The sequence below is a fragment of the Pezoporus wallicus genome, unplaced genomic scaffold, assembly GCF_028554395.1.
Source record: "Pezoporus wallicus isolate ANWC-B61680 ecotype Strahan unplaced genomic scaffold, APGP_CSIRO_Pwel_v1 contig_5485, whole genome shotgun sequence".
Taxonomy (NCBI): domain Eukaryota; kingdom Metazoa; phylum Chordata; class Aves; order Psittaciformes; family Psittacidae; genus Pezoporus; species Pezoporus wallicus.
Window position 1 is genome coordinate 97,805 of NW_026641550.1, and position 14,577 is coordinate 112,381.

General features: G+C 50.3%; 1 protein-coding gene across 2 annotated transcripts in view; it reads left to right on the forward strand.

Annotated features, from left to right (window-relative positions):
* The window catches only part of AGAP3 (ArfGAP with GTPase domain, ankyrin repeat and PH domain 3), a 134,347-nt gene that overhangs the window by 77,013 nt on the left and 42,757 nt on the right, over positions 1-14,577 (forward strand). For both annotated transcript variants that reach the window (XM_057424258.1, XM_057424257.1), the window contains exons 10-11: positions 7,117-7,221; positions 12,527-12,695. In XM_057424258.1, the coding sequence (XP_057280241.1) occupies positions 7,117-7,221; positions 12,527-12,695 (274 nt within the window). The remainder of the gene's footprint in view (positions 1-7,116; positions 7,222-12,526; positions 12,696-14,577) is intronic.

The following is a 14,577-nucleotide window of genomic DNA, read 5'->3' on the forward strand; positions in this document are numbered from 1 at the left end:
AACTGCTCCTGTGTCACTCTTCATTGCTAACTGGGCCTGGCCTTCTCCAGTCTGCTGGAGATCACAGTGGTTTAGTGTAATTATTAAAGTTATTTCTTGCTGTAGGCACGACAGTGCTGTTACTGAGTTCAACAGGTAGCGAACGGAGACAGATAAAGGTATAGGTCTGTGAAACAAGGCTTGGGCATCATTCCTGTGCTTTGCAAGAGGAAATAGGTGTGAAGCTTCTTGCCTGGTTCAGGACTTGAGTGAAGTGATCAGTTTGCCCAGCAGCAGCTCTCCAGGAGAGCCCGGGGCAAAACATTACCTTGTGAGACCTGGGTCCATGCCCACGCTCAGGGCTGGCGCCTCCTGGAGCCAAAGCTGCAGAAGGTGATTCCACAGAGGAGATCCTGGCAACCTTTTTACAGGACCATGTACTGACACTGGGGGAAGCAGTGTCTGGTCAGAAGGGTAGACATCAGTCTATGCAAATGGCTCTCCATCCCTGGGCTCTGACTGTCTTACAGCTTACTGGAGTTGCTGGCCCTGTGGCAATGCTCAGGCCACAGAGCACTGCTGTGACCTGTCTCTTGAGATACTGTGGCCCTCTGAAATTGCTACCCTCCCACTGCTTGAATTGCACAGTTGTGCTACAGCATCTTAGGAAGGCACAGAGCTTTGATCCTAAAGGAGAAAGCAGGCCAGTATCCACATAGAATTGTAGAATCACAGAATGATTTGGGAATGGAAAGGACCTTAAAGCTCATCCAGCTCATATCCCTTGCCATGGGCAGGGACACCTTCTACTAGACCAGGTTACTCAAAGCTCTGTCCAACCTGGCCTTAAACACTTGCAGGTTATAGTTTATATGTGTAAAAATGCAGCGTAGTAGATCCAAAGTATCACCAGAGTGCTGCAGTTCTATACTGTCCTTGCTGCAGCCCTTCACTGAGTTGTTCCTCCAAGAGGAGCAATGATTTGGTGCCACCAGTGGAAAAGGAGCAAAATCTCTCAGCAGCTGTAGCTCCATATCCTAAAGATTCATGATTGCTCTGCTTTCTGATACAGACCTGCCCTTTCTGGAAGATCGTGGAGATCTCGTTGCTTGCCATCTCTCTGAAGGGCAGTGAAAGAGCAGGGCCTTTAGCTTGTTTTGCTCTCACATGGTCTGGTGGTCCTGCCCAGCCATAAACTGGCAGAGAAGCCAGTGATTTAGAGGCTGTAGAGTGGCAAACATGGAGGATCTTCTGCCTGGGTGCTTGAGCAAGTTCAGGCTGCTTTGCTTCCCTCAGTATGTGCACTGCTGGGCTGATGGCAACAGATGCTGTGTTGGGTTGCTGCAGCCACTGATGGGTAACTGGGAGCAGTTTGATTCCTCTGCTTGGAAAAATAAGCCTGGTGCATGCCTAAATTGCCTGAGGTAGCTGAAGTCAGCGGGTGATGCAGTGCAGCAGTAGGGGTGGTTGCCCTGCAGACTCCTTCCATGATACCTGTGGCTGTGATCACTGTGATGGGTACATACATTCCTGCAGAATCACAGAATCATAGAATAGTTAGGGTTGGAAAGGACCTTAAGATCATCAAGTTCCAGCCCCCCTGCCGTGGGCAGTGACACCACACACTTAACCGTATCACCCAAGGCCTCGTCCAACCTGGTCTTGAACCCTGCCAGGGATGGAGCATTCTCAGCCTCCCTGGGCAACTTATTCCAGTGCCTCACCACCCTAACAGGAAAGAATTTCCTCCTTATATCTAACCTAAACTTCCCCTGTTTAAGTTTTAACCCATTACCCCTTGTCCTATCACTACAGTTCCTAATGAAGAGTCCCTCCCCAGCATCCCTCAAGGAAGAGAAGTAGCACTAGAGACTGCTGGCAGCCTTGTCTGGTGCTTGGTGGTTGGAAAGGCAGACATGGAGTGGGATGCTGGGTTAGGTGGTGCAGAAAGGAGAAACACTGGGAGGAGAAGGGCCATACGCTGCCCTGGAGATGTGGTGGCTGACTGTTGATTGTCACAGCCTTCTCCAGCACACCTGAGAGCAGCACCTCTGGGTGACCTCTCTGTGTCCCTTACGCACCAAGCACACCTAGGAAAGATGGAAATCCCCACTGGGACATCTGAGACCATGGATGCCAGTGCCCCTCTTCACCTCAAACAGCATTTCCTCTCTCTGCAGGCTGCAGGGGCAGTCAGTGCCTCTGCTGGGCCTGCTCCACACCGTGGACTTGGGGTCCCCTTGTTGTGATGTCCTTTTGGTGCTGTGTAGGTTCAGATGGTCTTGCAAGGTTGCAAGAGCTGCTTCTGGACGCTTGTCTCTGAGAAGTGGGTTAATTAGGCCGGGAGACTAAGCTTCCCCAGCTGTTCGTTACTAGGAATGGAGTCCTAATTGCACTTGTACCAGATTCTTTCTGGGAAGGCTGTGCTGAATGCACAGGCAGCCCGGGGGTCCCCCAGGTCCCTGGCCCAGCTCAGTTTGGGCCATGCACTCCAGTAGGACCCAAGACGGGTGACTCCTCCTCCTTGGGAGCTAGGATCATGCTGGGAGCTTAGATTACATTTAAATTGCCATTTGCATTTTCCAATCAATACGCGACTTTACAATTAAGTTTGTTGTTAAAATTCTTAGCAAAAAGTGAGTGGAAGGGAGATTTGTGGAGTAAACGAGTCCTTTGGGGGCCATCGCTGCTCCCTGCTTCATTACGCTGCATATTGCTGCTGCTGCTTTTACTGTGCACCACCACAATCCAAACACAACACAGACACTCGCGCCGGCCGACAAAATGCGGGGAAAGAAAGGAAAAGAGGGGAGAGGAAGAGGGTTGGGCTCTCTCCCCTTTCATCTCTGGCAGCTTCTTTCCTTTGTGCTTGACTTGGGAAGAAACTTACGGAAACACGAGTTACTTCTTGTGAATCAGAAGGAGCTTGAGGTGTGATGGTGTGAGCAGGGGCCCTCGGCACCCTGAGGAGCCCAGCCTGGAGGCACGCTGGGGTGCAGGAGCATGCCCTGGACCTGCATGGAGGGGATGAGATGAGTTCAGCTGCCTCCAGCATTTCACATGGCCTCGTCCTCCTTGGCTCTTCTCACTTCTCCCTGAGCTGCTGCAGGGGCCTTCCTCCCTCCAGCAAAACCAGAGTGCCCTGGGTGCTGCTGAGCCAAAGCTCTGCATCCTGCCATCAAAAAGGAAGTTGGGCTGCAGAGTTGTAACCTTGAGGCAGTTGGCACAGTAGCACCATTAAAATCTGAAATCCTCTCGCTTCTGTCCCCTGCCTCTTAATCTCCAATACAGCAGCAAACAAGTTTAACTGAGCTGTATCCCTCAATTCAGCTGTTTCTTGCAAATGTTTGGCCTTAAGGGCCCCTTTCCTCCCCTTCCCCCCCCCCCCCCCCATTTTATTAGATATTTACTTAGACTCTGTAGTTGCTCCCAGTTTTGGACTCTCATGCCTTCTGGCTTGAAAAAGTGGGCTGCCAGTGCTCAATTCTCTGTTTCCAGCTCTGGTTTTGCTTGTGTTTCAATTTGCAAAGTTCCACATTTGTAGCTGAACTAACTGCAGCTGAACTCTTCTCTACAGGCAACACATTTTTAGGGCTTGATAGAAGATGCAGCAGCCTGAAAATGTTGAAGTAGCTATTTTGTAGCACCAAGGTGCATCAAGTCGAAGGCACATCGAGGAGAGGAGAGGAGAGGCAGCCAGAGCTGTCTTGCAGTACGTATTGGCAGGTTGGACTGCAGAACTGAGCCAGGTTTAAGGCCAGAAGGGATCATTATGCCCAGAAGCCAAAGAATGTTACCCAGTGACTTTGAGCCAAATTTGTAACTTCAGCCTGGCCTGGAGCAGATTTGTTTGAAAGATACCAAGCAAATGTTCTCAACTACAGAGCATCCGCCATTTGTCTAGTATAATATTAAACTGTCTTTACATGTGAGGAGGAAGAATCGCTTCATACACTGTGTGGGAAATGCATGGCCCAGCCATGGTGCTAGAGAAGATGATTTTGTGATGGTCAGAACCAGAGCAGAGCCAGCCTGGTGTTGAGGAAGCACAGGTACCACTCACTGCGTGTGAGAGGATGGCTTACAAGATCTGAGAAGCAGTCATGCTTCTGGCACAGTCAGGCCCCAAATGGGCTGTGTGCTGGTCAGGTCACTACCCTTCAAGCTGTGGGACAGTTGGAGGCTCCAGGGTGAGCAGGTTAATGCTCTCAGGAGCACGTTCTGCAGCATAGCAGTAACAGGTTTGGGACTGCGAGACCAGAGGAGAGAAGAGTACACAGAACTGTAATGACAGTCTTTGGATCATGCTAAAGGCTGCTGCAGAGGACCCAGGACCGCTCTGCGTGGTCACCACCACAGGGGGGCCACAGGAAAACTGGAGAGGGGCTTTTGACAAGGGCAGATAGGGACAGGACAAGGGGGACTGGCTTTAAACTGACAGAAGGGAGACTGAGATGAGATCTGAGGAAGAAGTTCTTCCCAATGAGGGTGGTGAGGCCCTGGCACAGGCTGCCCAGAGAAGCTGTGGCTGCCCCATCCCTGGCAGTGTTCAAGGCCAGGTTGGACAGGGCTTGGGGCAACCTGGTCTGTGGAAGGTGTCCCTGCCTGTGGCAGGAAGTGTCAGAGTCTGATCGCTGGTGGGAAGCAGCACAGTTTCCATCACTGGTGGTTTTTACAGAGAGGTTGGAGTGATGCAGGTGCACCTGAGCTGCCATAGGGAAGGATGTGGTGAGCTGACCTCTGGACACTTCCAGCTCTGCTTTCTATGATAACATCACACCTGGAGGTAATACCGTCTGCCTTGTCCTACCTGGCAGCCCGCTGCTTCTTCACTGAACCCCGGGAGCTCAGGAATCTCTCAGCGATGGTGCTTTCCAGCCCTGAGAGCCCACCCTGATGGGTGGTCTGTCCCTGGAGCAGGACCTTGCATGAGCTGAACTGAAATCCATGCTGTCTTCAGGAGCCCAGTTTGTATGAGGCAGATTGTGTTAATGACCAGTCACTGATCATTCACTTAGTTGTGAAGTTGCTGTGTTTCCTTCAAGTTTTCTGGTTTTGTGCTTTCTCTGAGCAAATTTGGGGAAGGCATTGGTTAAATCCTGTGAATCAAGTGCAGATTGGCTGGACCTCTATGCAAGCATTTCTGTTGGATTTGGATTTGCCATTTATGATTACACTTGGTCTCATTTGTGATGGTTTGAGACATTTTGCTTAGCCAGTTTTTACTCTGTACATTAATGGCCTTATGGATTTTGTACAATTGGTTTTTAATGGTTTGTGCAGCTTAGTTAAAGTACTGAGGGAAAATTAAAAATGCTGTGTCAGCACAGTGACCATTGTCGTGAGATGTTGCCATCTTACCAAAAGTAGGATCAAACTCCTCTGATGACCTCTTTCTGCATGGGTTGGTGTTAGTTCCATTCTGTACCCTTGTTCCTTGCTGATCACTTCTTGTGGTGTTTTTCCACAGTTTTGCCCAGTGTAAGTGTCCAGCTAAGTGGCTGTAATTACAAGGGTCATTGCTTTTCCCCTTGCCGATCTTGGCAGAGCCTGAGCTTTCCGACTGCCGCCATGTTCTGAGGCATGTTAAAATCAGCACCTTTTAACCGCTGCTGAGTGAGCTCTTCAGCTAATTCTCTGAGCTGTTGAAGGCAAGGGACCAGATCCTGCCACCAACACAGCTTAGCTTTTGCTGCTCTGTTTTAATTTTCTATCCCTTGCATGGGTAGGAGGCGTTTCCTTTTCACACTGTTTGCTTCCCAAGTACTGAACATAAGCGGTCATGGAGCACTTCTGCCTTTTCTGCATCATTTATTGCTGATTTCATGGTCATGTCTGGCAGTGTTGTTACCCCAGCATGTGCCAAACCCTACAACTTTTTGTTGTGTTTCCCCATCATGCAGGCACAGCAGCCTCAGTCTCTAGGCAGTGGGACGGGGCCCCCAAATATGCCGGGGCTGGCAGGACAGAGACTTTCTGTCCAGGTTTTTGAGGAGGTGCTGGCCTGGGGCCCAGATTTTTGCCACGTTAGGAACAGCCAGTCTGGATGTCTGTCCAGACAGGGCTTTCGGACGGCCCAGGCCCGACAGTTGATAGATCCAGCTTTTTCCCAGACTCTGGTATTCATTTGTACTTTTATCCCCCCGTGTTTTCCTTTCCTCTGTGCCAGCAGAATACTTGATGTTCCCTCCCCAGTCCCTCCTCCAGAGCCTTTGCGCCTGGCTTTTCATCCTGTCTGCCTTCTCCCTCTCCACCTCTGGTCCTACCTGATGCATGATAAATTGCTGCTAGAAGCAGTTTTCCTGGGAAGGCAGAAGTGGGTAGGGAGGGGGTTAGAGGTGTCCAAGCTCTGAGCATTGATTCAGATCAACGGGAGTTCTGGCTTAGTTCTGGGTTGGGCTGGTGGGAAGAAGCAGCTTCAGAGCATGGGAGCACAATCATTTTCAGACCCTTAGCAGTGTGCTTTCCCTGAAGACCATAGGATGGGTCTTACGTAAATCCTGATAGGGAAGGGGGGTAAAGTGACCCCTCAACTGCCCAGACGTCTGTCCCTAGCTCCATTTGTTGACATCTCAAAGAAGTAATTGCAAGCAGGCAGGATAATACACATCCCCAGTGGGATCTGTACCTTGAGTGTTGGCTGGCCCCTGCCAGTCCCAAATTGTCCTTGCCCTGATCCTCCCTCTTGCTGTGCTTTCAGTGATGGAAGTAGGTCTGGGAGCACTGTGGTAACAGAGCAGTGTTGGTTGGTTGTGAAGTTGGCTTCTGCCTTGTGTTGTCACTGTCCTTCAGCACAAGAAGAGTTGCCCAGGGGGGAGTAATTTGGGACAGCAGAATGTATTATGGGTCCCTCAGAGGATCTGGGCATCAGTACTAGCATGTGGAGACCCTTGTCTCTGGGAAAGGGGGATGCTGTCCGTGGAGACATGCATGGATTGATGGGGAAAGGGGTGCAGCCCTTTTTTCCTGCCAGTCCCAGGAAAAATGCTGTTGGGAAGGCCCACCTAGAAGATGTTTTCTCATGTCTTTATCTTTGTGTCTTTTCAAGGACTGGTCTCCTGCAAGGGGCAGTGCTGGAGCTGAGCAGGAGGTGCCTGGTCCAAGCAAGGTCTGAGTCTCTTGACACTTGTCTTTCAGGGCATTCTCCTCAAACGCAGTGGCAAGTCTCTCAACAAGGAGTGGAAGAAGAAGTATGTGACACTGTGTGACAACGGAGTCCTCACCTACCACCCCAGCCTGCATGTAAGCACTGATCTGGGTTAGGATGAGGGGTGGAGTGGGACAGAGCGGTGTCCTCCTTCGTGCTATGGCTGCTGCAGGTTCTTCTGCAGATGCCACAGTAGCAGAGAGTTGCTTGGGCAGGGTTTGGCAGGAGGTGAAAGCCCTGGGCTCTGTCCACAGCAGGGCCCTGTGAAGAGGTCCAGCATGAGCCCTTGACAGGGCAGCCTGAGCTGTTTTTTACCATGGCCTGGAGAAACCTCTCCTCTCTCAAGAAGGCTGTCTCTGCAGTGCTAGGCTGAGTGGGTAAAGCTGATAGGAACATGGTTTGCACAGAATTATGCTAAGTAAATGCATCTTTTCTCTGTTGCCCTTGTTCCATCCATTAAAGCAGGGGTTGCTGTGTCCGTGCAGCTGGGGTGAGGAGCAGGCAGAGAACTCCTTGCAGCCGTGGCTGATGGTGCCATTTGGGTGTGGAATAATTTTCCTGGCTGCTAGGTATTGGGTAATGGAGATGAGGTGCCTGTGCAGAGCCTGCCGAGCTGAGCTGTCACTCGATGCATCTCTGATCCTCTTCACTGCTTGGCTCAGGCGCACAGCTGCCTCCCCATCCATCTTTGTCGCCTCCCCACTGTGGGGCTAATGACTTCTTCCCCATTCCCTCTTGAGCACAGTTTGCTGCTGAGACAGTGAGCTGCGGACGGGCACACCTGTGACACCGGGGCCACAGCACCCTTTGCAGAGGACATGCTGCAGTGGGACAGCCGGGCAGTGGCTGGGGAGCACAGTGTTGGGCCTGGGCGCAGGGCAGATTAGGGCTGCTGGAGGGCACACCAGGGCTAAAGGGAGAAGAGCAAGATGTTGCTGCTCCTGTGCTTCCTAAAGCTCCTGGGCCCTCGATTTGTCCTTGAGTTCCTCAGACACATGGGTCTTGGAGTGCCCTGAGCCTCAGAGTCTTTCTCCTCTGTTCTAATCCTGCATCTCTAGCTCATGGGCTTGCAATTCTCAGTTGACCAGCTCCTGAGCTGCCGTGCCTTTTAATCCTCCTGTCCTTTAACTCTAAAGCAAGTCATTCCTTGCCTTAATTTCTGGAAGCTTTAAGAGCATTTTCTTCTTTCTTTTAGTCTTTGATTCCTGTACCATACTTTGGTTCTGCAGTTCCCTAACTTTGTAACCCCATTTTTTGATCTTTAGAGAGCCAAACTGGGAGGGAATGGCTGCTGCCACTGCCTGCTCTGTGTGTGTGCTCACACGCGTGTGTGAGTTTATCACATTTCCATCAGAGACATCATAAGCCATTATTACAATCAGCTGTAGAGGAAGAGCAATTTCTGGGATGGTGTTTAACCACTTTCAGATGCTGCTGCTACACACTAGGTTTCTCTCCTTTTTACACTGTTTCTTCCTCAGGGGTGATCTGGATTGATCACCATTTCTTTCCTTACTGCACTTCTTCAGCGTTTCATTCCATTACTGCATTGCCCCAAGCAAAAATCTGGTTTGCTTCTACTTGTGATCCACAGCCCATTGCTAAGAAAGGTACAAGATGGGCCTCTTCTCCCTCAGGTTTCACTGCAAGCTTTGAACCTTGTGCCTAAGATAGATGTTGTCTTGCCTTATCTTGATGTACAGCAAGGACTGGTTACATGTGGGCTGCAGAATGCAGAGCTGCCCAGCTCTGACTTCTGCAGTGATGAGGGGGTCTGCATGCTCCCTCCATGGCATTGCCTCCCTGAGAACCTACCATCACATTAGATTTTTTACAGCGATGCTGACAAAGGTTCTGGTGAGCAGTGTGCTGTTCTGATTAGCAAACCCACTTTGTCTTGCCTTGCCTTCCCTCTGGATACCTGGTTTACAACCTTCTTGGACGGGACAGGAAGGAAGTCTGGAGGAAGAGGTGGTTCAGAAGAGCATGTCCCATTACAGCCTCACCTCCTCACCTCCTAGGGTGAATCTGGAGGTGCTGCAGTGTGTTTGTCACCAGGTTTGTCTCCTGTGCCATGAAGCAAGTTCCCTTGTCCACAGGATGATGCAAGCAGGGCACATGAGCGTTGAACTAATGAAACCTGTGCTGCTGGGGAAGGGTACATGCTTTGTCACTTCCATTCGTGGCGGCAGCTCTCAGGGCAGCAGGCATGTGGTGAGGTAACTGCTGGCAAGCACAGTGTGCAGATCCTCTGTCAAGGAGACTCTTGGCATCCTGAAATTCCTTCCTTGAGATGTGAAGTCCCAACTTCTCCCCTGCCTCACTCAGAGTGAGCCTGTACTGCCACGTGTTTGGGGGATGGCAGAATTCTGGTGCAGCAGAGGTTTATCTGGGGGAATTGCTGAATTCCACTGCAGGAAGAGGGGCTTTCACAGCCCTTGACAGGGTGGTCAAGCCCCAGAGTACTTTTTGCTGGTTTTATGTTCACAATGGCTTTTCCTTGGCATGATTCAGGGCAGTTCCTGCCTAGGCTTCTCTCCTTTTGCATCTCTGTTTTGACACTCTTGAGATGAGTGTAGGTACTGCAGGGATCAATAGCCTTGCCTTTCTTCCTTTTCCTCCAGTAGACATATCTGCCCCAGATGTGTCTGTTCCCCACTGGATGAAGATTACTGTGTAGCTCTGACTGGGTCATAGTTCTGATTTTACCAGCTTTCTGGCAGGGCTCTTCATCTGCTTTTGGGTGTTTATCACTTGACCTGTTTCTGGATCTGTATCTTAGCACCTCCAGCCCCACTTCGAAGTTTCCTCACTGGGAGTCAGTCTTAAACTGTGAGTTTGCAGTCACAGGTTGGCATAGAGCACTCCAGTGAATCATAGAATGGTTTGGGTTGGAAGGGACCTTAAAGCTCATCAGTTCCAACTCCCTTCCACTCGACCAGGTTGCTCAAAGCCCCATCCAGCCTGGCCTTGAATGAGCTGGGTCCAGCCCTGAAATCAAGTGTGGTGGATTTCCTGGTGGAAGTGTGTATCTGCCTTGACTGCCAGCCTGGACCTTCACTTGGGTCCTACAGGGACCTGAGGTGCCTCCTCTGCCTCCTCTCTGAACAGCCAGCAGTTTCAGGATGCCTGGAGTTAGAGTAGGAGTGCTCGGGGGCCTGATCCCTGGGTTCAGCAGAGCTTTCCTTGTTTGTCTTTATTTTTCTTACCTTTCTGTGGGTGTCTTTAGTGAAACGAAAAGAACAAGTTTTATGAAGAGACCAGTGTGGTTTCCTATCACTTTCCCAAAGCCTTGGAGAGTAAATGCTTCTGCTCGTGAGGAAGGCGTTATGTGGTTCAACCCAGCTTCACTGGCCAGGCTGTGCTGTGCTGCGCAGAGCTAGAGAGAAAGCATCTCCCATTTTGCAGCCAGTGGAGCCATTCACACAATCACCTTCTGTTAATTCTATCTGCAACATCAATTAAATTGTTTGTAGAAACTAATTGAATGTGGCTTAATCACACATCTTAATAGCTTTCCACGCTTTGAACTCGTTGTTAATTCCAGTAATAAAATGAAATGAGAGAACTGGCTGGGTAATTAGCGAGGAGGCTTGGGAAGAAATTGCTGTTTTATAGCATGTAATAAAAGCAGTGCGCTGGTGACCGCTCTCTCCGGCAGGCAGGCGGCTACCACAGCAATTGTGCTGAGTTAGGGAAAATCCTCCAGCCCCTCTGAGATTCCCTGCCCAGGGGTGCCACCAGGCTCCCACCCAACCAGGGACAGCTTGGAGCAATGTTTGATCGGGCTGGTTATGTAGGAATTCCCTGGGGCACCAAAGGGGATGTGTGTGTGTGTGTGTGTGTGTGTGTTATTTGAGGTCAAGTCACACAGAAGTTGGAGGCACAGAAGGGTGTGCTGCCACACTGCCCCGTCTCTTGGGTGTGCTGTGAGGACTGGATGCCTGCACTGGGTTCTGTGGAAAGAGAAGAGTTCAAACCCAGGGGTTGAGGTGCTGCTGCGAGTTTGTAAACCCTGCAGGTAGTAGTCATCCAAGACCACAGAACACTGCCCCTACTACAGCCCTCATTCACCTGCTTCTTGGAGCCAGGGACTGGGAGAATGGTTGCTCTTAAACTGGTCCTTGTTCATGTCCTTATGTCTTTGGATGTGGAAGCAGATGGGGACCAGCTCTGAGTTAATCTTTTTGGTGACCTCCTTGTGAACTGGAGCAGACCCAAGCCTCCCCGCAGCAGCTGCAGTCTCACCCTGGACTGTTGCTGCCACTTAGCTCCCAATTGCAGTGCACATCCATAGCACAGAGAGCCAGAGGAAGATGCACCCATATCATGATTCCTCCCAGAATCTTAGCGCAGCTTTCAGTCTCTGCTCCCTAGAGGTCTGCCCAAGAGCAGGGCAGGAAAGTTCCCCTCTGTGCGTCTCTCTGGAAATCACGTTGCTTAGGTCTTCCCTTTCTGGCCCAAGGAAGAGCCAGCCACATCAGAGAGGGTTAGGGGAGAGCTGCAATGCCCTGAAGAACAGAGATGGGGTGAAGATATGGGAGAGGACACAGCTCTCAGGAGAGGCTAGAGGTCTGCAGCCTTACTTTGATCAAAAGAGGGGATGCTATTAGGAGACAGGGCAGAATGACATTAACAGTCTGCACGTGGAGATTTTGGCTGAGTAATAGTCTACCAGAAGAAAGGGGAAGCACCAGGTTTTGAATAATGTAAAGCTATGCAGGTAAATATACGAGGGAGTTTTCCTGAGTTGTGTTGTTTTGGGCTTGAATTACCCTTGCTTTGACCCGAGAGGGAATTTCCAGGTACCCCATTACTTACACTGTCCTTTATTATATTATTAGCTGTTACAGCTGAGTGCTATGATTAAAAAGACAATAGATGACAGGGAAGAAGAACTGCCTGCCGCCTTCGTGCTCTTTTGCTCCATCTAATCTCTGATTCCCAGCCAGGCTTTCACAAATGGGCTTGTCATGGCATCTGACTGCCCATGGCAACATCCTGCCATTACTCATATCAAAGCTGACTAGTTCTGGGCACTGAAAGTGAGACCTGGCACTTCTCCGGAGCCAGTTGTAAGGCACCAGCTAGTCATGGGAAGAAGGCAGGTTGGAGTCAAGGCTTTGTATCCGTGTTGTCAGAAAACAGCTGGCTGTGGACACTGGGGAAGTTGTAGGGTCTTCCACCTCTCGGCCACCTGACATGAGACTTCAGTATAGTGCAAGAGAAACCAGCGCTGCAATGAGCTCCCGAATTGCTGGCTGACCATCTGTCTGGTAACCAGTTACCATGTGGGTGAATGGATCTGGGGTTTAGTTTTGATTATGTGGATGAGAGGGGAGCTGAGCATGCTGGGCCAGGGCTGAGCTGATCTCAAACCATTCTGCCTCTCTGCTGTAGGATTACATGCAGAACGTCCACGGGAAGGAAATCGATCTGCTGAGAACTACAGTGAAGGTACCGGGCAAGCGGCTACCCAGGGCAACAACGGCAGCAGTGCCCAGTGCCAGCCCCAAAGCTAATGGGCTTGCGAAGGAGAGGAGCAGCACTCAGCTCACAGGAGGCACAGGTAAGAGGTGGTGACCGTCCTTCTCTCTGGTTCATCAGCAGTGCCTTGCCTTGCTGCAAGCAGAAGTTGTTCTGAAGTTTCTTGCTTTCATCTCTTTGGTGGGTGTTGGCACTTCTGTACAGGTCTCAGGTAAGCTCCTAATGGGATTTTATGCTAGTTAGTGTCCAGGACAGAAGAAAGGGTGGAATGGCTTTAACTAGTGGTGTGAATTTCCTGAGAGGAAAGTTGAGTCTGATGAGTTTTACGAGTATACGGGGAAGCTGTTGCTTCCCAAAACAAAGGAAATCTCAACCAGGGATGTCTTGATCTCTGGCAAGTTCTCTTCTGTTTCTTTCCTTTTTGTGTGTCCCCCCCTCCCCCTCCTTTTGTCCTCCCTTTCCCCTGGAGAAATAGTAACGGTGAGGGACTTGTTTAGTAATTATTCTTCTGCTTACGCACTGAAGAGGTGCAGCTGGCACAGAGTGTTGAGAGGAGGTGAGGTTGGGAAGCTCTCTGGTTTCTCACGGAGTTCATGCCGCACTGCTTACTGCTTCTTCTGCTGCAGGAGTTATCACACCATGGAGAGCTGTTGAACTTCGAGCTTTCCTGCCCAAGTTTCCCAGGGCATAGACATGCCTTTATTTTGTCCTCCGGGCTGGTATCTTTGGCAGGATGAGCACTTTCCACACATGTTCTTTCCAGCCAACTGTTGGCAGCAGTCTAGTATAGCAGGGTATGGTACCTCTCCACTCTTTGGGATAACAAAGGAGTGCTGCTAATGCTGCTGCTAACAGCAGTGCCACTGAGAGTGAACCAGATCCTGGTTTCTGTTTTGTGCTGCCCTGCAACACGGTTGTGTCCTGTGGTCTGGGTGTTGTCAGCACTGTGCTTCACAGCTTTCTGGAGCTGAGGACTCATGAGATGGGTGCAGCTGGAGTGAATGCCAGGAGCTGGCTGAGGTCTTCATAATCACACACGACACAGGGAATGCAGCATACTAACATAAAGAGTCCTTCTGAACCCGAACTTCTGTTCCTTAGAGTCAGAATTAGTCTGCAGACAGATAACTGCCAGTCAGTTAGTCTTTGTGGACCAAGGATGTGCAGCTCTGCCTGGTTTCTGCAGTGGCTCTTCACTGTACACTTAATGTCTTCACCACACTGTACACCTTCAGCATGCCTGAGCATGGTAACGATTCCTGTCTCAGCACAGAGGCACTTCTCAGGCTTGCATTTCTAGGGTGCTTTGTCTGAGCTCCTACTCAGGTTATCGGAGCTGTAGGATGAATTCAAAGACAAACCACGGAAAAGCTTATGCTGATGTCAAACCAAATGGTCACATAACCCTGTATCCTGCTTTCAGCAGTCATCTCAGTCCTGTTGGGCTCATGAGAGCAGATTGATATGTGACTTGATTACTGATCACTGCTGCTAGGAAAACCAGCATCTAGAAGTGAGCACTCTGCGAGGCCTTTCAGTCTGGTTGGCAAAGCCTGAGGAAAATCAGTGTGTGGAGGCTGAAGTTAGAGCAGTTTAAACTTGAGATGAGATGTAGTTTCCTAGCAGGGAGGGTAATTAAATGTTGGAATAGTTTATCTGGAGAGCTAGTGGACTTAGCCCTGCTTGAAGCCCTTAAAATGAGATTAGTTATCTTTCTAAAAGATACGCTTTCATCCAGCTCACGTGTCTGTTGCTGCATGCATATGTGCAGGGATCAACCTGGATGGATACAATAGTCTTTTCGCATGTAGAGATATGTGAGTTTGAGATTCCCTGGTCACTGTCTTCTCTCTGGGCCCCTGAGCGGAACAGCACTACCCAGAGCACATGCATCAGCACGGGGCTCAGCATTAAGACAGCAGCCTTAATCAGATTTTATGTCTTGGCTTTGGGTGGTTGTCTGC